At 44.6% G+C, this 22302-nt stretch overlaps 1 protein-coding gene across 4 annotated transcripts in view; it reads right to left on the bottom strand.

Moving 5' to 3' along the window:
• Positions 1-22302, bottom strand: part of GRIK1 (glutamate ionotropic receptor kainate type subunit 1) — a 1552596-nt gene that overhangs the window by 499507 nt on the left and 1030787 nt on the right. For all 4 annotated transcript variants that reach the window (XM_069636357.1, XM_069636359.1, XM_069636358.1 and 1 more), the window contains exon 6: positions 21271-21444. In XM_069636357.1, coding sequence (XP_069492458.1) covers positions 21271-21444 — 174 coding nt within the window. The remainder of the gene's footprint in view (positions 1-21270; positions 21445-22302) is intronic.

The raw sequence follows: 22302 nt of genomic DNA, 5'->3' as shown, positions 1-22302 counted from the left end.
GGCTATTCGGTTTACAGCAGCAACTCTGTGGAAATTCAACCAGCTCTGAGAGGATGTCCAGGTGGCTTACTTTGGAGTTGATTGGTCCCACCAACTCAAAGGGAGAAGTCGTCCTTCCAGAGCTTCTCAATTGATACAAATTTGGAGTTTCAGCACAGCAGCAGGGTTTCAACAGGCAAACCAACGGTCCAGGAGCTGCAACAGGCGTCCTCTTCAGGTTCTTCTTCGGTTCCTTCATTCCAGTGGTCTAGCCTCGCCTTTTATGCAGCTTGCTCCCATTCATTCCAGCAGAGCTGTCAGTCACCAGCAGGGTGGCTGTCCCTGCTGGACAGACAGCCGGCCAATCAACACAGAGTGCATTTGATTCTCCTAGGAGACTAAACACAGGGAGTTTCGGGCACCTCCCTCACTTCCTGCCCCCGCCAGACACACTCGTGAATCCCGCCAGAGGCAAAAGGAAGAAAGGGACCAAACCTGGTTTTGAGCACAGAGTAAATCTCAAGAAGGACCATTCCACAAAGAAATGGTGAAAAAAGAAGACCTGTCCATTCTGACAAAAATGCCACCCATGGGTGCTTTACCGTGGCTGAGAACGCAGCCCGTGGTAAAATCCCACAATGGTAGTAAAAAATAAACCACTGCCACATGCCATTCAGTGAGGAATGGGTAACATAAAATGTTACATGAGAAGCTAGACAAAGGGGATATTAGGTATCCCCTCCAACACCCTACTGTAAGATAGTGTGTGCTGGGTCTAGAAAGTTACAAATGTCATATAGAAAGTCAATTTCACTTTTCTGCCCTGGGAAACAGATTATCCCAGAGAAGGTACTTAAACTTTTGGGAAATCTGAAAGACTTCCCTGTGTCACTGCACTGAAGGTGCTGTGTCACACAATGTAAAAGATGATGCCTATGGAGTTTGTCAGACTCCACAACCAAAAAGAAACACAGAATCACATTAAAATACATGAGTGAGTGGGAAAATGGGTCTCACTTTCTCCAGGTTAAAACAATCAAGTCCTCAAAATCCAGCAAAGTTGCTGGGGGTCTCTAAGGTAGAGGGAATTGGCAGATTTCCGAGAATTCTCCCTAACATACATGAGCCACAATAGCAAGGGGCAGAGGAGTCTCCAAGACGTTGAGATGGACGAGGGGGTCACAGGCTCACTAGTCCCGCACCTAGATTGCATGATAGGATCACAAATATCAACAATCTTGTGGATAAAAAAATCTGCCATGGAATTGCAAACATTCTGCTGGGAAGGAGGTATGGCAGTAGAAAGGGGAGTATTACAAGACAAAGAACTAACAACTATAAATAGTTATTTGGGTTGGTTAATAGAATTCTCAATTTGCATAGTACAAAAGTTACATTTGGCCTCACTAATGGCCAGGTGATATTTAACCGTCACAGCACGGAACGGGGCCTGATCACGCAGTGTATAAGAGGTGCACCACTTACCTTCAGCTTGCCTGCGCCTAAGGCGTAATAGTTTAAGATCCTCATTAAACCAAGGTTCAGAATGCCCACCGCAAATTCTAATGCTTTTTAAGGGGGCCAGTAAATCTGCTGTGATTGAAAATATCTGAGAAAGAGATGACAGATCCAGACACGCACTGGACCTGCATAATTTGTTGATATGTGAGGCACTCGAAGAGTGGTCAACTGACTGCCAGCTGCGCTTCCAAACGCTTTGATTGTGTGAGATAGAAATGCAATCAGCAAACCAATATGTGAATGGTACAATTAAATGGTCAGACCAAGTGGCCCTATAAGTGTTAGACAACATAATGTCAGTAGTCTGGCTGAACATCAAGTCAAGGCAGTTACCTAAAATGTGGGTTGGCTCAGAAACAAACTGTCAAAGGGATAAGTCAGCCATAGCCGAGATAAAATTAACGGCTGCGGTGTCAGACGCATTATTGCACCTATAATTAAAATCACCAATCACAATCAAATAAGTGTACTGTAAATGAACAGTTGCCACCAAGCTAACAAATGACTGCATACTGTAAGAAGATCCAATTAAATACTACAGCTAAGTCAATGCCTACTCTGGGGTACGGAATGGAAACCCTTATTGATATATCTTTATGTCCAGTTCATAAGTCCTGGATGACTACCCCTATATAACACCCCTCTCTTAGAATCCCCCTGACCCCACTGAGCCAAGAAGTAGTTCTGTTTTGCAAGTTTAAAAGGTTTATTTGAGAAAAATTAAACAAAATATATATATCACACTTTTATGATAAATTAATAATTAATATCATACTTAAGAACATGAGCAGTGATCAACAATGAATAATGTCATACTAGTAAACTGATTTGGTTACTCAGGAGTAGTATAAAGGATGAGGTAGCACACTTGGGAATAGGAACAGAAGAATAAGGTGGTAGAGAATGCTTTATATAGGTTCAGATGGATGCAATGTTGAATGAAAATGCAGTACAGAAAATACTCAATATGATTTCAACAAAACAATGTAATCACTTTTCTCTGGCAATTCACTCCCCCCCTTTATACAATGCAAGGAAATGGAAGGAAAGCACACAGTTCTCAGAAATGCAATCAAATGTAATTCAGTTCACCCCAGCAAGCTTAGAGAAAACAGGTATGAGTTTGAAATACGGGCAAAAGTGCTTTGAGAGGTGGCAATGCAGTGAGAAATAGGCTGAAAATGCTTTTAATTCCCTTCAGGAGGTTCAGGGTGAGTGGTATCTAGTTAATATTAGTTCAGGCTCACTCTAGCAATGATTCAGGGATGGTTCTTAGGAGGCAAACGAAATTTTAGTAGTTCAGGCAAAAGCTGCTGATTTTTACAGGTGGCTGAAATCAGGCCAAATCGCCTTTCGCGGTAAAATTCGCGAGTGCGTGAATCGTGATTACGGAGGCACTATAAGGAGTAGTTCCTAGCACAAACGGTTACGGAGTTATGAACGATTTTGTGAAGGTTGTTTTTCGGATTTGAAATTTTAAAAGTTCAAAGCGACAGGTTACAGCTTGCAGCTAGAAAATGACAGGTGACAGCTATGCGGCTGCAGAATTGACAAGTGACAACTTCTAGGAGGCAGTTCTGGTTAGATTAAAATAGTTTGGATTAGATTATTTTAACTAAGAGATTGGTTCTGCACAGTTCTGCTAGGTACTCACAATATATTTTTGAAATAGGCCTCGCCACGGATCTGGTCAGGTTTTGGACTGGACTCCGGTTCTGGTCTCGACATCTTCACAGTGATCTGGGTCAGCTCTCTGGTTCTGCTCACAGCGGTCTGGGTCACTCTGGATCTCTGGCCTCTGGTTTTGGATACTGCTCTGCTTTCTCGGGGTACAGCACTGATCTGCACGGCTCCTGGATGCTGCTACCGCTGTTAGGTTTGCTGGATGCTGAGGCCTGCTGAGAAGAGTTCTCAGTTTGTGGGTTTAGGCCCTTGCTTTGAGTTCTGAATCAAGTTCTTTGGAGTTTTAAAGTCTAAGTGTTGGATCTGGTATCTTCTGGATGTTGTGTGGTCCGGCAGAGCGCGTTGCAGCAACTGGATTTGAATCCCTCTACCTGTCCCAGCAGTCTCTTTTTATGTGTTTTGAAAGTGGGTGTGTGCCTGGGCCTAGCTAAGCCTGCCCCTCTCTACCTGTCATTGGCCCAATTCTCCCCTCTCCCATGATTGGGGGAAGGAAATGTGAGTCAGAGTGATGCTGTAGGTTTTATGGGTCAGAGGATCCTCCCCTGGTCAGTTTGCCCACAAATCTATATTTGATTCAAATACATATTGCACAGATACACAGTTGTTTAAAATTACATGCACCCATCACATATCACATGAGGTATACTCTGTTCAAACTCTGCTCTTCCTGGGGGCTTGCATTCAGAAATGGCAACATTTTGCACTTTTTAACTGGTTTTGCAATATCGGACATTTACCCAAATGTACACACATGTGCGCAAGGAGTGGGGACATTAATTGATGAAGTGTCAGATTTTTAACATGCAGACATTTGGAGTGAAACCCTATTTTCCACTAGCAACCCCCCAGATCATACCACCAGGTCCTAAAACCTCTTAAAATGTGGGCAGAAAAATCACAAGAATTATGGTATCATTTAGATAATTTTGACAAGTCCGCACCATGAGTTATACATCTTTCTTAAAATCATATTCTGGCCAACAGGGGTGTGTCTTCCCAGGTCACATGGTGGAGAAACCAGTCTATCCACTTTCTTTAAGCTCAGCCTGTCCTCAGAGGGGCTGCCCCTCCCCGTTTCTGCCAAGAGGAAGCCACTTTTACGACGCCCCCAATATAACTTCTGCCTGAGTCAAGGAAGGGCTTTGTTCAAAAGGAAGCCATTTACGATCCCCCCAATAAACCATCTGCCTGGGCCCAGGCATCGGACAGGCCTTTGTTCAACTCCCTGTAGCTGCTCCACCCCTAATCTAATCAGAGAGGTGACAACTTCTTTTGGCAAGGGGAAGAGTGGCTGAGCAGGTTTTAACTCCTGTGGGGGTAGATGTCAGGCAGAATTCAGTTTCATTAAGCCAGGTTTCAGCTAAATGTCACTTTTTGTCCCCCATTTTAAATCTATTACGATTTTTACATACACATTAAATAATTACTTCCTTCAAGTCATTTCAGAGTATAGTTTTACATTGTATCCACCTCTTAGCAAGTCTTTCCTTGGTCTGGTTTTGTTTCATTTGTTCAGTTTGTTCAAAGTCTGGTGGTTTTAAAACGCCGGCTTTCTGATAGTGGTGAGTACTGGTAATGCAACCATTTTTGGGATTTAAGAAAATGAATTCCCCACAGTTCTAGGTTGCTTTTGGCAATCAGCATTGCCATTCCCAATGGTTTCAGGCTACTGTGTGGGTTGCCCAATGGTGGTTTTAGTTAGTGCCCTCCTGTGCTCAGAACCGAGGCAAAAATGGGTGGCAGCCTATTCTTCATGCATTTCCCTGTGCATTTTCTGGGAAGTTCTGGCCATCATGAAGTTTTCCATGCCAGTACTGCACAGTTTTCCTATTCTGGCGTACAGGTGGGCTTTTTGGCCATCTTGGATTTTCTAAGCCCACAGCACCAAATGTTGCAGCATGATACCTCAAACGTGGGTCAGGACACCCAACAATACATACAGAATCAAAGTGAGTAGGACGATAGACAATGAAAAAATGCAGTCTTGGCGGCTGAGAGAGACATACGCATCAAACGAGTTTCCATCTAACAGTTGAATGACAAGGGAATGGGAACAGATACAAATCTAGATTATGGTGTCAAAATATGTCTAATTGTCTACAGAATAAAGATTTGTGCTGGATTCCGTTGTTTTTACTCTTTTAATAGTTAATACCTAGTGGAATCCTGCTAAATGTAATAGATGACCTCTGTAATATGCTGAAAGAGTGACACTTAGTAACCAATAAGGGGCTTGTCTTGCTTGTTGGTGGTCTCAATTATACATGCCCAAATATTGACACAGTAAATGGCGAGTCGTTATCTAGGGAAGCAACGGCTAATAAATCTACCTGGTCTGCATTTTTTAGGAGATAGGCTCATATCAAATTGAATGAATGGAAATATGGCAGGAGATTTGGAAGATGCTGCTACATGGTATTGGTGCCCTTATTCAGCATGTATTGATTATGTGAGTGTTAGCTCCTGTTTATTCCATAGGTGCTCTTACATAGGTGCTTTAGCTCTACTCTTATACCTTCAGATCTCTGTGACAATAACAATGTATATGCAGAGTTCCCTTTAGCTGTGGAACAACCTGGTAGGCTTAGCCCGACTGACCTAACAGCGAGTGTTGCTCTTATAAGAATCGTGTGGAACAGTAACAATACAGGAACATTGAATATGATATGATATGATACAATATGATATTGCATTTATAACGTGCCTATGCACAAGTGTTTCAAGGCACGATGAGGCAAGGGAGGGGAGACAGAGGGAAGACAGAGACAACAATCCTACTAGGCCATGTGACATTGAGATTGTGTAAGTGAAGGGGAGGGGACAGTGCATTACATAGGATAACAGTAAGATAAATAAGGACAAAAAATAAAAGTGCAGCCAGCTGGTGGCAAGTGCAGGGTAAGTACAGACATCAGGTGTCAATTGCTAGTAGGGGCTGTAGGGATACAGAACAGTCCCTGAGTGCAAGGGTTGCCAGGGGGGCAGTGTAGGTGTGCAACTGGGAGGGAGGGGACCTGGGCCTGAGATCAGAGGGTAAACAGGTAACCAGTGCAGTTTCAGATTCAGCCTGGAGATCAGCAGGGGAGAGAAGGAGAGAGAGCAGAAGCAAAGAGGAAGGTTCTATGGTTCTTCCAGAACCAGAGATGGTTCTCCTCAAGTTTCAGAGAGGCAGGGAGGCTGTTCCAGAGGGAGGCCCCACCAGAAGAAAGAGATCTACCACCAACTTACTGTTTGGAGAAGCGACTGACCCTGAGGGAGTTGGAGGCGGATGAGCGAAGAGCTTGTGAGGGAAGATATTTAGGAAGAGAGAGTTAAAGTACTTAGGTCCCAGGCCCATGAAGGCATTGTGGACAATGCAGAGGGTTTTGAACTTAATCCTCACTGCCACTGAGAGCCAGTGCAGAGCTTTCAGTCCTGGAGAGATACGATCCCTGGGCTTGAGGCCAAGGGCAAGTCTCGCAGTGCTGTTTTGGAAAATTTGCAGAGGGCGGAGAGTAGAAGCAGGCAGATTTAGAAGGAGGCTATTACAGTAGTCAAGCCTAGAGAGAACCAGAGCTCTGGAGACAGTGAGCGTCTGGGTGAAGGAGTGGAAAGGAAGAATACCTCTGAGGAGGTGCAGCTGGTAGCATGACTTCTTAGAGACATCAGAGATTTGAGGAGAGAAGGAAAGTGTGGAGTCGAAGATGATCCCAAGGTTTTTAGCCTCACAGGTGGGAGCAGGGAGAGGGCCAAGAGAGGCCAGCCAGAGAGCAGCAGGAAAGGAGGGAGCAGGTGTGCCCATGGGAAGAATCTCGGTCTTACTGGCATTAAAGCAGAGATCATTGGCGGCACACCACTCCTGTATGGCGGACAGACAGTCAGAGATGAGAGACGGAGAAGAGGTGGCGGAAGGGAGGCTGAAGATGAGTTGAGTGTCATCCGCATAGCACTGAAAGTTGGGGCAGAGAGCGGCAATGCGGTGGGCAAGAAGTGACAGGTATTGGTTGAACAGCCAGGGTGAGAGGTTAGACCCCTGGGGAACATCACAGGTAGAGGTAGAGATAGAGGTAGAGGAGAGCAAGGACCCAAGTTGGACCTGGGAGGGTCAATCGGAGGGGAAGGAGGTCAGCCAAGCCAGGGCCTGATCGGTGATACCCAGCTTATCACAGAGACGGTTGAGCAGGATGGCATGGTTGACCATGTCAAAGGCAGAAGAGAGATCAAGTAAGATGAGGACTCAGAGGGGGTTGGAATTGAGGTTGAGAAGCATGTCTTCTCGGATGTTCAGGAGAGCAGTTTCTGTGCTTCTTGCAGCTCTGAACCCAGACTGATGGTCATGGAGATACCAACAGATTCAATGTGAAGATTAAGCTGGGAGAGGGCCGGTTCTACCAGGAGTTTGCCCAGGAAAGGACTGATGGAGATTGGATGATAGTTAGCCGGGCAGGAAGGGTCAGCGGAGAAGGGGGTACGAAAGGGAGTGCTTCAGGTGTGAGGGGAAGACACCAGTGAAAAAGGAGTGGTTGCAGAAATCAGCCAGAGCAGGAGCCAGGGTGTCAATGTGGTCCTTGATGATTTTGGAGGAACAGCAGTGAACCTGTTTTGACGAGACTTTCATAGATTGGACCTGTCTAGAAACCTAGTCTGAGTGGAAAGGCAGAGAAGGGGGAGGAGAGGTGGCCGTAGAAGGGCAAGAGGAAGAGCAGGGAGTAGAGGGAGGAGGGGAGAGGAAGAGGAAGAAGAGAGAGAGGACAGGATGTCCTGAGTTTTAGAGATGAAATGAGAAGCCAGAGCTGTGCAGAGGGCCTGGGAGGGGACAGGAGAGGTAGAGACTGCAGCAGGATTGGCCAGTTCCTTGCAGATTTTAAAGAGTTCGGCCGAGTTGTTAGTTGCTGTGGAGACGCAGGCTTGGATGTGGGCTCTCTTCTTGGTGCAGACCTAGTGCCGGTATTGCCTTTGGAGCAGGTGGCTGGCCAGTTTGTCAGAGGATGTACCAGAAGCATGCCATTTCCTCTCAGCCACCCTGCACTTGCGTTTAAGGGTGACAAGGTCTGAGTCGTACCAAGAGTTGCACTTGGCTTTGGGCCTCAAGTGGCTCCTCATGACAGGGGCAAGAACATCAAGAGTATCAGATATATCAGAGTGGAGCATGGAAAGGACTGTGTCAGGGTGTGAGTCAGCCAAAGGGTGAGGGGGGTGATGAGAAAGTGGTGCCAAAAGCCTCAATTGACACACGCTTCCTGGGTCAGATAACCAAGAAGGTAGGTGGCAGTGCTGGAGTTGGCTTGACGTGAGGGGTAGAGAGGGTGAGATGGGAAGAAAGGAGAAAGTGGTCACTCCAGGAGAGAGGAGTGGAGAGAGGGATCGAAAGGGGAAGGTCTGAGGAGATCAGAACATCCAGGGTGTACACTGAAGAGTGAGTCGGGCCAGTGGGGAGAATGGAGAGTGAGAGCGAGTCGCAGAGATCAAGAAAGAGTCCAGTGGAAGGACAGGAAGCATCCAGGTGGATGTTAACGTCCCCAAAAAGGAGGAGGTGAGTGGTTGAGGCCAGGAGGGAAGAGGTGAGGTCCGCCCACTCGGAGAGTCAGTCGGAGAAATGACCAGGTGGTCGATAGATGGTAGCCACAATAAGGGAATGGCCAGGAGAGAGAGAGAGCCTGCAGACGAGGCATTCGAAAGAGGAATAGGCCTGCATAGGAATAACAGAGGCAGGAATCCACTCACGGAAGATCAGGGCTAGTTCCCCTCCGTAACGGTTGGATCTGGGAGCAGAGAGGATCATGTAGCCATCAGAGAGGAGAGTGTCAAAGCTTGTGACAGAGCTGACCGTGAACCATGTCTTGGTGAGACCGAGGACATCGAGGTCAAAATCCTCCAGGAGGCGGCAAATGTCAGAGGAGTGTTTGACAGCTGAGCAAGCAAGAATAGAACAGTTCATGGTGCACTCATGGCCGTGATGCTGTAGAAAGATGTGATACTCTGGCAATTGCTAATTTGCAACTTCTGTAGGGAGAACCTATGCAACATCCGTCCAGAAAATAAGAACACTAAATTTGAACATAAACATGTGTCTTACATTAGGGTGCAATCAAAGAAAAGAAAAGAAAACTTAGTGAATGTCATTGAGACATAATAAATATAGTATTGTGAGCCAGACATCAAAACTTCTAATGTTGAAAAATTGTTTGACCACAGGTGGCATATGATGTTACAGCATGACTCTGAAGCAATGGTAGTGGTTTTCTCAAACAAACAGGATAAAATCTTCTGGTCACTAATTAACAACCTAGAGTACAAGTAAATAGAGGATGAAATAAATCCTATTACAGTAGATATATTGGAAATTTACAAGGGGGGAAATTGACAGAGGAGAATTGCCTAGCATTTCGGTGCTGGACTGCCCCAGGGCAGGACAACGACTGATATGTTTGGGATATTTCTTCTCTGTGAAAGATAGTGAGCTAAAGACTCTGGGTAAGTCTCTCACAACCAGGACTAATGTCGGGCAGAGGGACTCCCAGGACCCCCCTTGTTAATTTGCAGTAGATATATTGGTACAGCATTGTTATGTACTATACAGATTGGGGCACATCGACTCTAAAGAAGCTGGGTTGCTTTGGCAACTTAGTGCATCCTTTAGTTTGAATACAAAGATTTTGTTATCAGTTTAAAAGATTAGTAACTCTGGGGCTGCTGGCCCCAATGGGCTTGCTAATCGGACTATGAAAGCATCCTCAGAGCTATGGGCCACCATTTTACATTCTTCATTTAAGAACATTTTTGTACAGACAAATACATTGGTGTTCTGGAAGTTTTGCTATGTTGCCCCTATTTTTACAAGAGGAAACCAACTTGAACCAACCAACTATTAGTCCATAACTCTCTTGGTTGTATAGGCTAATATTCTTTCCTCGCTGCTTCTAAGGGAGATTGAATCTTGGGCGGACCAACCAGGATGCTTATGTAAATTGGTTTTCCACAAAAATATCGGTACTACCCTTAACGTTATGATTGTGAATATCTTGCCACACAGTCGCTAGCCAATCCCCACCTATTCTTGGGGATTTTATCGATTTTTCCTCGGCCTTCATTCTGGTCTATCGCAATAGACGCTGGGAGGAGCTGTCCAATTGGCGGCTCCTGCAGGACTTGCTGAGTATATTTGTGTATTTATATTTTGACATCTGCACTCAGGTGAAGATGGACCTTAGCCGGCACCTTTGCAAAAAGATTTATACTCCAAGGGGTTTTAGGCACGGTTGCATGTTGGCACCCTGCTTTTTGAATATGTATGTATCTGACCATGGAGATTTCTTGGAATGTTCCTCCATGGTGTGCCCTCGTTCGGGAAACTCTTGAATTGATTGGCTAGCATAAGAGGATAACCTGTTAATTTGAGATCATTCCCAAATTGTTCTTCAGATGCTATTGGGAGCCCTGCATGATTATGCAGAACATGATAACCTGAAGGTGAATGAAAACAAAACTAAGATTATGAGGCTTTCTAACAGTAGGAAACAAAAGGGCTATTGGTTGACGATAGACAAGGTTCCTTCGAAGTTGCTAATTATTTTGACTCTTTGACTTTCCTGATTTTTAGCAGCACTAATAAAGACACTTTATTGACCACACTTCAGGCACAAATTGATAGAGCTATACCTAAAGTTTTACAAATCAAATGCTAAGTACAGAAGATTCTCCATACACCCGGTCATCAAATATTACAAAGCTAAAGTTGTGCCATTGTTAATCTAGGACATCAACACTGTACTTAAGTTTGAATGGAAATTGTGGATGTACTGAAAGTGGCATACACAGACTTCACAAAACCTTACCTGAGAGGATGGGTCATGGAGAGCCACAAAAGATGCATTGACAGAATATTTCACACCTATTTTCCATGGTGACTATGAGCTTTTCCAACTAAGACGAGATCAGAATAACAAAACAGGGAAATTAGGATGGAGAACCAAAAGGAGGCTTATCAGAAACCTCAACCTCCTCATGCTTCAAGGCAACAGATATATCCAATCTGTTGGAACATAATGTCTGCTTGTTGAACGGCAAAGGCAGAACGGAGAAACAGAGGACACGACCCAGACACCCCATTGCGTCCTCAATATCCAAGCAGAGAGACCAGGAGAGCACCACTCAGACTTACAGACTATGCTTTGGATGAATACGCGTCACACTACTAGAACCATGCTATTCAATTTACCATGTGAGGCTGATATAGTTTTTAAAAGAAATCAAAACCAGGAAAGTTTTGTTGTATTGTGATATTTGTTTGAAGTGGTGGAAGGATGTTCTAACGTCAGGTCGCTGATGCAGTGGTGTGGCGGCGGATGTACAAAGTGATGCCATATAATTGAAAAAGGTGGCTTGGCCCTTCTGGGCATTGATTGTGAGGAATTGCCATATAGCAAGGGTCCATTTTATTTTTATTTTTATTAATGCATAAAATTAAGTTGGTCATTCCATCTCCAAAAGGATAATCTGCTAATCAGAGTCCCCTTTTGATCAACTCCATGCCAAACGCATAGTGTACTTGTGGGTTCTAGGTCATTTGGTCAAATCTAAATGGTCGACAGGACAAATGGTCGACACCAAAAGGTCGACAGGTCAAATGGTCGAATTTCTTTTTTTTTTTTTTCACAACCCCCTTTTTTTTTGCTAAAACCCCCTTTTTTTCCCTAAACGAAAACCAAAAATATATAAATATAAATTAAAAAAAAATTCAACCATTTGACTTGTCGACCAAATTGTGTCGACCATTTGTCTGTCGACCATTTGACTAGACACCGTACTTGTGTCCTGCTGTGTCAGCAGCCTGATATGCAGCACCTGATCTACTCATGGCATAGAGCTGGTTAAAAGGTCACAAGATGCCAACTCAAATGCCACAGCGATAGCCAAATCTTTTCAGTTCAGGGGGGGAATTTAAGAAATGCCCCCTGTACCAAAACTACGATGATCATAAGTAACCCATGCTGGTGACAGGGTCAATTCTAAATAAAGCAATGACTGTGTTTAGGCATGGTGCACAGTGCTACTTATGATCATAGCAGCCACATCCCAATTGATATTGCACATGTGGTAGCTCCTGTGAGTCAGCTCTGCTGTGGAAGGTGATGTGAATTATGGTCAGCCGGGTGGAGGCTACCAAATGGCAGGACAGGAACCTGGAGGACCAGGCCATTTATTTTATCTTTGTGAAGGCAGGTAACACACTCCACCAGAGACAGTTGCACAGCAGGCAGCTGTCCTAGGCCAAGGCCTCAAAGGAGGACACCCATTAAAAAATAGTAGCCTCACACCAGGGTGCTGCATCTCTAAAGGGCCTTTGTTCTTAGTGGGAAGGAAAAGGGAAGGGATAAGAGGAGGCAGGAGTGCTGTGGTCCATGGAAGGAAACATCTGCCATCTTTTTTCTCTCTGTCCCACTTTCTCCTTCCTGTCCCCTCTACTTCCTCTGGGGCAAAGCACTTTGGGTATGCAATCAGAAGGGGAAAGTCTGCTCCATTCAAGAACAGCAATTGTAACACTAAGGCAGGCTAGCTTAAACCCAAAAACCTGGGATGTGTGCCTTTAAAAAAAGGTCTCTCCCACCGCTTTCTTCAGATTCTCTCAGATCCTCTCAAGACGTGAAGATTCACCTGAGAAGAACTCACTGGACTTCTTTTGGGAAAGTTGCACTTTCCAAAGCACACAACCTGAGGTGAAGAAGTAACCGTCCAAGGCAGAAGAGAGCTCTGCCCCCTATTGACTCCCAAGGCACATTGGGAGTGACTTTCTGTCGACTAGGACCTACCACTCAGCACTGAAATCTCCGGAAGCCACAAGAGCAGACTGTGAAAAGAACCATACTGTCCTTGACTCCCTCTAAATCGGCCTCACAGCATCTGGAGGGCTAGATCAGCCAAAGCCCCCTATTCTACCACACCTTGAATGAGAGGGAAGACACCAGGGCTGGCATTTGTGCTCCTCCACCAATCCACATTATTGCCTGCACTTTGAACCAGCTCATTACTGCATTGTGCCCTGGCTAAGCACGTCACCTGATAGGACCAAGTTGACTGCACACACCCTAACCAGATCCAAATCACTGACGAATCACACACTGACTCTGATCAAGGGTTACACCCATGGCTTGTCACAGCTAGCCCTTGAATGCTTGCCTCACCTACCTGAACATCAACGCCCCCAAGATCGCCAATTCGATGACCGTCGCCTGACAGCATGAACCGCTGGAGCGTCACACATTGAACCCTCCCAATGGCTAAATCCCTACTAGGCCAGGCCCAACTATGAAGAGATTCTGGGACTGCCCCAACCTGCATTGTTGAGAGCTCCCCTTCAACCGCACAGTGTGACCACATTCGCCCCTACTCGACAACTGCTTGCTGCTTGGGCCCACACGATCTGACGTGCCAGAATTGAGCTTGATCTTCTTCGTCAACCCATTAAGAACCGAATCCAGGTAGTTGTCTGCCATAAACTGCCCCCTTGGTCCACTTGGGCCGTAGTGACTGGTTAGGTTGTGCAGGAGGGGCTTGGTCATTTCAAGGAGAAGATCCTCCGCCCACACATTTACAGGTCCACCTCTAAAAGTTATTGAGTCATTTAATTAAAAAAAGGAGACATATGGACTGCACCAGTATTAAAGAATTCTGTGACTCAGGCCCATAGACTGAGGATAGGTAAGAACCTCCAGTTCGTGCCACCACTCAGAACAATTGAATTGGGGCAGAGGGAGTACAAATGATGGACTTCCCACTTCCTATGCCCGAAGGTCCGATTTATAACAGAAGACAGCGTGGATATAAAATAAAAGTTCTGACTTGCATTCCTAAGGTAGGTGGCTGTGAATGCATAAGGTGTTTTAGCAGGATAAGAGCTGTACAACTTTTTTATTTGAAAATTGTGTCATAGTCCATGATATCCTTGTGCTGGTTACCAATTGATTCATTTTAAGTCCTGAAACTTGTTTTTCTATCATGCATTGATTCATTTTTACACATTACCTCTGCAAAACTACTTGTGGAAACCTAAGCTGTTGAGCAGAATGTGAGGGTTGTGATATCTGAACAAATTTCAATTTTCTGTCTAAAAACAGATGTTCAGGTGTAGACAGAATGGCGAGAGAAGGTTTCTGTTTATGCATTGACAAGCAGCAAATTGCAGCCGTGGCTCATTGCGTTGAGCCAGGCGATTAGCAAGAACCATAGCTCGGGTATTTTTGAATTAGGACAGATGATTTGCATAGGAGAGGCGATTTAAATGCCAGTGGATGATGGCATTAGCAAAACTAAAAATGTGATGACTGAAAGGTTCACAATAAATCTTAACCTCTGCCATTTTTCTGGGCAACCCTCCAGACCATCGTTCTTCACCAGCCAATCCATTACAAAAGGGAAAAGACCACATGCAGATCAGGCTTGGTCCCACCCCGAAAAGGGCAGTCCATTCTGAATTGCTTTGTCACATCGATTCTGCATGATATCACAAGCATCCCCAGACATGTTTCAGCCTCATTCGGCATCATCAGTAAGGGGTAGCTTGGGTCTCTAGGCCCAGCAGACATGGGAATCACCTCTGGGCACACTTGTCCCACTAGGGAGGACAATCGCAAAATAAAATAGGTGATGACTGGAAGGTTTACAGCTAAGCTCAATTTGGGAAGGGTTCCACCATTCTGTTTTTCTCTGCACATCTTCCTTCCTGTCCTCTGCACTTTCTTTAGCACAAAGCAGATTAGGTACAACGCAAGAAGGCAAAGCCCAATTATCACAAGGTCAAGGACTGGACCACTTAAAGAAGGCTTCCTTTTGCCCAATCACCTGTGGACTTTGTCTTTAAAAGGCAGGGTCTCTAACACATTGTTTGATTCATTTTGTGAATCACTTTGGACCTTCAAAAATGCTTTGAGTCTGAAAAAGGGGCAGGGTTAGTATGGTACGAGGGAGCTCAGCCCAGTTTGGGAAGGGTTCCACCATCTTGTTTCTCTTAGCACATCTTTTTCCTTCCTATCCTCTACACTTCCTTTGGCACAAAGCACATTGGGCAAGATGCAAGAAGGCAAAGACCACTTGCCACTAGGTCAGGGATTTGACCCTTAAAGCAGGCTTGCTTTTATTCCAATCACCTATGGAACATTTGCCTATAAAAGATGGAGACACCCAGCCCTTCTTTAATTCATTTTGGGATTCACTTTGGACCTTTAAAAATAATAAGTATGGACCTCTTTTGGGAGAGTTGACCTTTCCAGAGCCCTGGGCAAGTGAGGTGAAGATTGAGTATTCCAAGGCAGAGACATGCTCTACTCTCCAACGTTCCCGGTGTGTCATGAACTTCAGATCACGACCCTTTCGGACCTCCTGGTCCTTGTCTCAATGGGGCTTACATTCCGTACTACTTCCAACATGGCCGTCCAGAGCTGAAGCCCTTGCTCGCTCCATGTGCTGAACGCGGCGTGATCTATTTATAGACCACAACTTCCGCGGCTCTGGGCGTCTCAATGCTATTGCAGAGTAGCCTCAGACGTGTGTTCGTAGCTCACAGTATTGTTTCCCTTGTCCCAGTGCTATTACCCGCTCCTAACCCTTTCCCCCTTCCTGATCCCAAGCATTACTAGCTTTTCCCAGACTCCCGGATTCCTGGACTCTGCGCTCCCGGAACTAAACACAATCTGGAACCAGTCGAGACTCGAGCAGCGCTGTTCAAGACCAGGAGCGTTCGCAAGAAGGCAGCGATCGAAGACACCGGCAAACACCGGACCCAGGTGAGAAGGGTGGAACTCCTTGACACGGTGGACAATGGGGGTGACCTGCTCCTGGATAAAGACCTGCCCCTCAGCTAGGCAGACTGGTATCCAGGACTTCACTAGATGTGAAGGACTTCTGAAGGTGTTCATCAGCCTCCCCTGTGATGGGAAAAAAAAGAACAAGGACACATCTTGTCCCTGAGCTCCTTGATTGAGGCTCACGGCAAGAATCCTTATTTTTGCCATTAAACTACTTTGAGACGACTTTTGAACCACGTTCAACAACTGCCAAACCAACACTCAGGTATGACTTTTGGCACTCTTTTTATCTTTGTTCCACTTGTTGAATCATAAAAATACAATATTAAGGCTTTTACACCATGCAAAGAGAAATACACCGACACAGGCTTGTAAAGATTCCCAGAATCTTTATTACAAAACTGAACAGTTACGGAACAAAGTACACAAATAGCTATTTGGCCGTCAATACATCACAGAGACCACCAGCAGGGTTCAATGTGAGCAGTGAGCAGGATTTGCTAGCTGGACATCAGCGTATTTATACATTTTTGTTATAACGATGTCCAGCCTCTTTCAAGTTAATCATGTGCTGGGCTAGGGTCACGCCAGGTTCGTTCCTAATTTACATATCTCGTGCATGCGGTTTACTTTTTTAATACATTTACAAACATTATTATTCTCTAAGTTTTACTTTACACTTTTTACACATTGCTTTAATACAGGTCAAACAAATGTCTCGCATGTCATATTTGGATAGCGTTATTGTTCTTGTGTACTTGTAGGTTAACATCGCCAATTCAAGTAATCCCCTGATCCCGAGGTCAACAAAGGACAAGGTCTACATGACCCTAACATGTAGCCTGAAGGCAGGTTGGACATTAACTCTCCTTTGGAGGTTTGAAGAGGTTAAAGCAAGAACAAGAGAACACAAGACGGCCATTTTAGGCCACAGGGTGACTTTGTACGATTAACTAAAATGGCGGCTCTAACCTAAAATGGAGGCTTGATTCACTTAAGGTCACAACCTTGTAATACGGATTTCCTTGCAAAGCGACTGGGCATAGGCCAACATATACAATGAGGACGAAACAATATTATATCAGTTCTAACACACTGTCGCTCCATCTTTAAACCAGCTTGCCACTGCACCATGCCAGTTGAGTTAATCGAACAAGAAACACACCGTTGAAGACTTAGAACTGCTGTGTCTCGACCAAGCACATCGAGTCATCATTATCTTTGTCTGTTACCCAAGTGCGTAAATTGAACCGACCCTGATGGCCTCATTGAGCTGCTATATCAAAACCCGACTTCACGCCTGCTGTCTGTCTGGATCATCTTGACTCATTGCACCCAAACTGGATTTGAACCACTCAAACCTTTTTGATGATGTTGGAGTGCCAAGAACAGCAAGAAGGTCTTATTGACTCCCAACTGCCCCCTCAGCCAGCTTTGTCACCTTTGATTTGTTTTCTCAAACAAGCTTTATCCTTCAATCAACATTATGGTCATTGATTGTGTTTCACCCCTGTTTCATTACACCAGAGTGCTGCATTCTTCTATCTTTTGCATATTCTATGTTCTTTACACAGAGGTAGATGTTGTGAAGTGTTGTATTTATTTTTGCATGCAGTGTATTTAATTAAAGTAGATATATTTTCATAGTAACTTGATTGGACATTTCACATTCATTTATTTTGGAATGTTGTACTTTGCTGTTTGGACTGCGACTGTTTCACAAACCCACCCCTCTTCAGCCTTCCCTTGGCCCACATTCCCACAAAAGGCAAAGGAGATATATCTCTCAGCTGTGCCTGCTTCTCCTTTATGATTGGGATCATTCTTGATTTGTAGGAAGTGTGAGGGTTGAGTTGGCAGTTTAGTCACTATTCATCCTGAAACCCCTGCAGGGCAGAAGCCATTTTGTCACAGCATGCCCTTAAGCGAATGGCAACCCAGTGACAGACACACACGCACACACACGCACACGCACACGCACACACGTACACGCACACGCACACACACACACACAGCCCCCCCACCCCCTCCCCCCCAGGCTGCCCTCCTCCACATTCCCTACTGCTCACTAATTTGATAAACAGAGTTTCTTGTGGATGCAATTAGAGCACACCCCAAGTCGGGGTTCCTTGGTCCTCTTCATATGAGTGCTGAGGTTGTGATACTTGATAATGCTGAGCTCTGATGATGGTATTAGTGAGAATCAAAGGCAAAGCAACTGTGCAGTGCTGCTTGTTCTATTTTTCTGTAATAGGTGCCAAACACCGCAGAAGCCTTCGCTGAGATAAACATCTTCTAATTTAGTGAGCATTTCGCCGGGAACATTCTTTTCTAAGCATTTCATGTATACATTTACTTGATTGAAAGGTAGTCCCAGTTCAGGGTGACATAACAGAGTTGCTTTAACTATCTGGGTAGTGATAGGCCAGGTGTTGGAGGGGTAGAGTATTGAGACATGAATGGGGGCCAAATGATAAACAAATGTCATGCATAAATTACGTTCTATATAATTTGGCACTATTTGAACGAGTTCAATTCTTTTTTTTCACCAAATTGCTTACTAACAAAACCAGGGAAGACACCAAAACCTACTTCACCCTACTTCACCCCTCTTTTCTAAATGCCTAACCCCAACCCACCATTTACCTATTTGCGGTAAAAAAAAAAATAGTAACAAAATGACTTCACCCCTCTTTTCTAAATGCCTAACCCCAACCCACCATTTACCTATTTGCGGTAAAAAAAATAATAGTAACAAAAATGTAGTAAAATATGTGATCATTTGGCATTCGACCAAACACATAAACCCATTAACATATAATGTATTTTTTTCATTGTATTATGAAACTCCTGTCGAAGTAGACGGTATTCTTTGGAAATACCCGTTCAATTATTTAATATCTTGAATGTATTTTTTGTTTGTTGCAAGAACGAGACAGTATGTTTCATTTGACATTTTTCCTGTTCAAGTGGGGAATGCACAGAGACATGGCAATTTGGTGTCACACTTTCATCACATGCACGAAACACTTGTGCTCACTGCTCAGCTGCTTTCTCTTGAAAAACCCGTCTGTTTTCCGGGAAGAACTAGGCAGGTGTTCACTTGAGTTTACAGCTCATTTAAGAATTGAATGTAAAAGCACCGGCCAGGGAATAAAGCGTGCAACTCGAGTTTTCAATATGATTTCAGTGATTGGTAAAGGACGTTTCTATCAGGCCAATTACCGCACGGGGGGCGGGTCTGCATGACGAAAGCTGTGCAATTACCTTTCCTTAAGCGGTTTGTTGTTTCCGAATGTAAAGCTTGGAGGTGGTTTTCGGTCTGCTCGTGCACACATGTAGGGCCTTCGTGGCTTGCATCCCCTTATGGGTGCTCACCACCACACACCCCCAAGTAGCTCAAACAGCAAGAGAGTGGCAATTATCCCAAAAGAAAGCCGTTTATTATCCCGTAATAAGCAGCGCTCAGATAGTTCAGTGTTCGTAGCGCTATATAAATGCCAAATAAAAAAATAAAAAAGATAAATAAAAAAATAAAATAAAAAAAAGCCAGTGGCATAAGTTGCACGTGTGCAGATGCCGGAATCTCCCATGCGTTGTGACTGTGCAACAGCAGTAATGCATGGGTTTCAGGGGGCGGGGTGACATGGTTTTCGGAGGGGCAGGAGGGCATGGGTTTCAGGGGGAGGGGGGTCAATGCTGTCTGTGCCCCGGTCCCAGGAAACTGTTAAAAGGTCACTGAATGCAGTGCAAGTACAATGCTGCGAATAACCCCTGCTAGATGACACCGATTTCCAGGCATTCTCTATTGACACCGTTCCTCTGGCACTCAGTGAATATTGTCACCATGTCTGAGGTGAAAGTTGGTCGTTTTGCACCTATAAAGCGAATTCAAAGTCTGGGTGGCCCTTCAGAGGCGGGGCATGTAACCTGATCAGTGCCTGGTCAGTGCCGATGGCATATGTTTGATTGAGGAAGAACTCTAAATTACAGGTCTACACACTCTCTCTTTAATAATAGGACCTTCCCAATGCCTTCACTAGATGCACACAAACCAATACTAGTATTCAGTTTCCACTCGAAACTCTCATTGCGCGGTGGAGATGTTGCTGACAATAGCATTGATTGTGAATGCATCAATGGCTGCACGCATTCTTGCCAGCAGGCGACCGCATGTCAATTCCTTGGCACCCATGTGAATACCATCAATGCTAATCTGCTACAATCACAAGGCTGATTTCAGTGGTTCATTCCTTCATGCCTATTTTGCTCACCTTACCTGTGAAATCCTTGTCATAATCTAGAAAGCCCACAGCCAAGTACACACTCTGCAGATAATGGCAAACTCAATTCACCCTCAAACACAAACATGGATTCTGGGCATCCTGTATGACACCGGCTGTCTTTTATATCCGAGGCTAGTGTGATTGTGAAGGGTGTGAACCACCGACTGAACCTGCTCATGCTCCACAAGATATTGCTTACCTCCTGGCATTGAGCTTTCATGAAAACTCCCTCCCTCCAATGCTGCCGGAACTAATGTAATACCTTTTGCGTTGCCTTCGAAGAAGCCAAATACATCAAAGAGTCTGCAGAAATGATAGAACAATGCTGCTAAGGCATGTCCAAACATCCAGACGAATCGCCCAACCTTGAAAGCCCCAAATTGGGCTTCAGCAGAAACTAAATTCAAGACTGTAGGACCCGATACTAGCCTTCCTGGGGTAGGTACAGACAGTAGCTGTAAACTCAAAATGCATCGTCTCTGGAAATGTGCTTTAAGGAAACCATCTTTACCACACTAAGAGGTTCAAAAGAAAAGAAATACACTGAGTAGAGGGTAGAGGGTGATAAGAGTCACTACTGGAATGCCCTCTAGGAGAACCATATACAAGCCTTAGGACTGTTTATCTATTTTCTCTCAGCCGTCCCGCCAACCCATGGGACATCATGATTCATAGACAAGAAGTATGTGTGGCGTTAGCTTCTACTAATATGCATGTTCCTTGAATAGTGCATAATCTACCCACCTTCCGGAAAGCTAATGCAGAACCTCTGAAACATCACTAGGGGCCTCATTATAAGTTAGGCAGGAATAGTAAAACAGGCAGCATTTCAGAATAGCACAGCTAATGACTCCAAACCTATAACGAAGCTCCCATCTTTCCCAGTTTGCTTTATAGGAACTGTGCCTTTGTGTTGCCTTTTCCTTTCTCTTGTACATATTTATACTTTCGCTTATTAATTCACCTTTAGATTTATTCGACATCAACAGATCTTGAAAAGGGCAGAGCCCCACTCGACTTACTGTCATCATGCCATCCAGTAGACCAGTTTCTGGCCTCGGTGGCCCCTGCAAACGTTCCATCGACCACTTATCAATGATCGAGGAGACCTGAGCACTCTCAACATTGAGCAGACGAAATCCTGTCATATTTACACCACTATATCGGTATGGTTCGAGATCCAGTGCAAACAAGTCCTGCAGAAAAGAGAATGATCAGTAGGTTTACATTATTCTAACATATTTGTTTTACTTTTTACTTTTATAACATGCAACAATGAAAACTCAGCCGTATCTAGGTGCAGTAAGACATTTATACAGAGGGTTGGAAATCAGCATAATGCAGAAAGAACGGATCAGCAGAACAGCATATTCCTCAAGCCTTTGCAGAAAAGGACTCCTAGTGCCTGCAGTTTGATTGGTGGACCAGTTACAGGTGTTGGTTCGAAGATGTCAACTTTCAGGTAGATGGGTAGGGGCACAATGCTCTTGCCAAATATGATGGGGCCAAGCAATACAAACATGTAACGGTTAAATATGTAACTATAAAGGTCACTCTGCGTGTCATGGCATCCAGCGCACTATCGGGAAAGGAATGTCCTTTTGCTTACTCCACAAATGTGGTTGACCGCCACATTTTGGATGATTTGTAGTTGATGATGTAATGCAACTCCACTTCGTTGATTGCCCTAGTTTATATTTATGTTTGGGCACGTGTTAGGCACAATGGACACCCAGTGTATGAACCTAAGTGATAAATACCTCATCAAAATTAATACTTTTAGTGTGTTCAACTCTAAATGTTTGCAGATAATTTGCTAACAGATGGGTCAATTGTGCAATTTAACCCAAAAGGAGCAGATTCCATGTCAGTACTCACAGGTTTTATGGAGATCACACTCATTTGAGAAGGTCTGAAGAAGGTATCCCCATGCAAAGTACTGGGTGCATGGAAAACAAATCTTCAGACAGAAGCACTGCTGTAGTGTATATCAGATGGTATTGGAGTTGTTGAAACACTGAAGCTCCAGGGCCACACTTTTTTAATGTTTGCTC

This window comes from Ambystoma mexicanum, chromosome 7p, assembly GCF_040938575.1.
Source record: "Ambystoma mexicanum isolate Mex_15411 chromosome 7p, UKY_AmexF1_1, whole genome shotgun sequence".
Lineage (NCBI taxonomy): Eukaryota > Metazoa > Chordata > Amphibia > Caudata > Ambystomatidae > Ambystoma > Ambystoma mexicanum.
The sequence above is the reverse complement of the archived record's forward strand: the minus strand, read 5'-3'. Positions and strand labels throughout refer to the sequence as shown.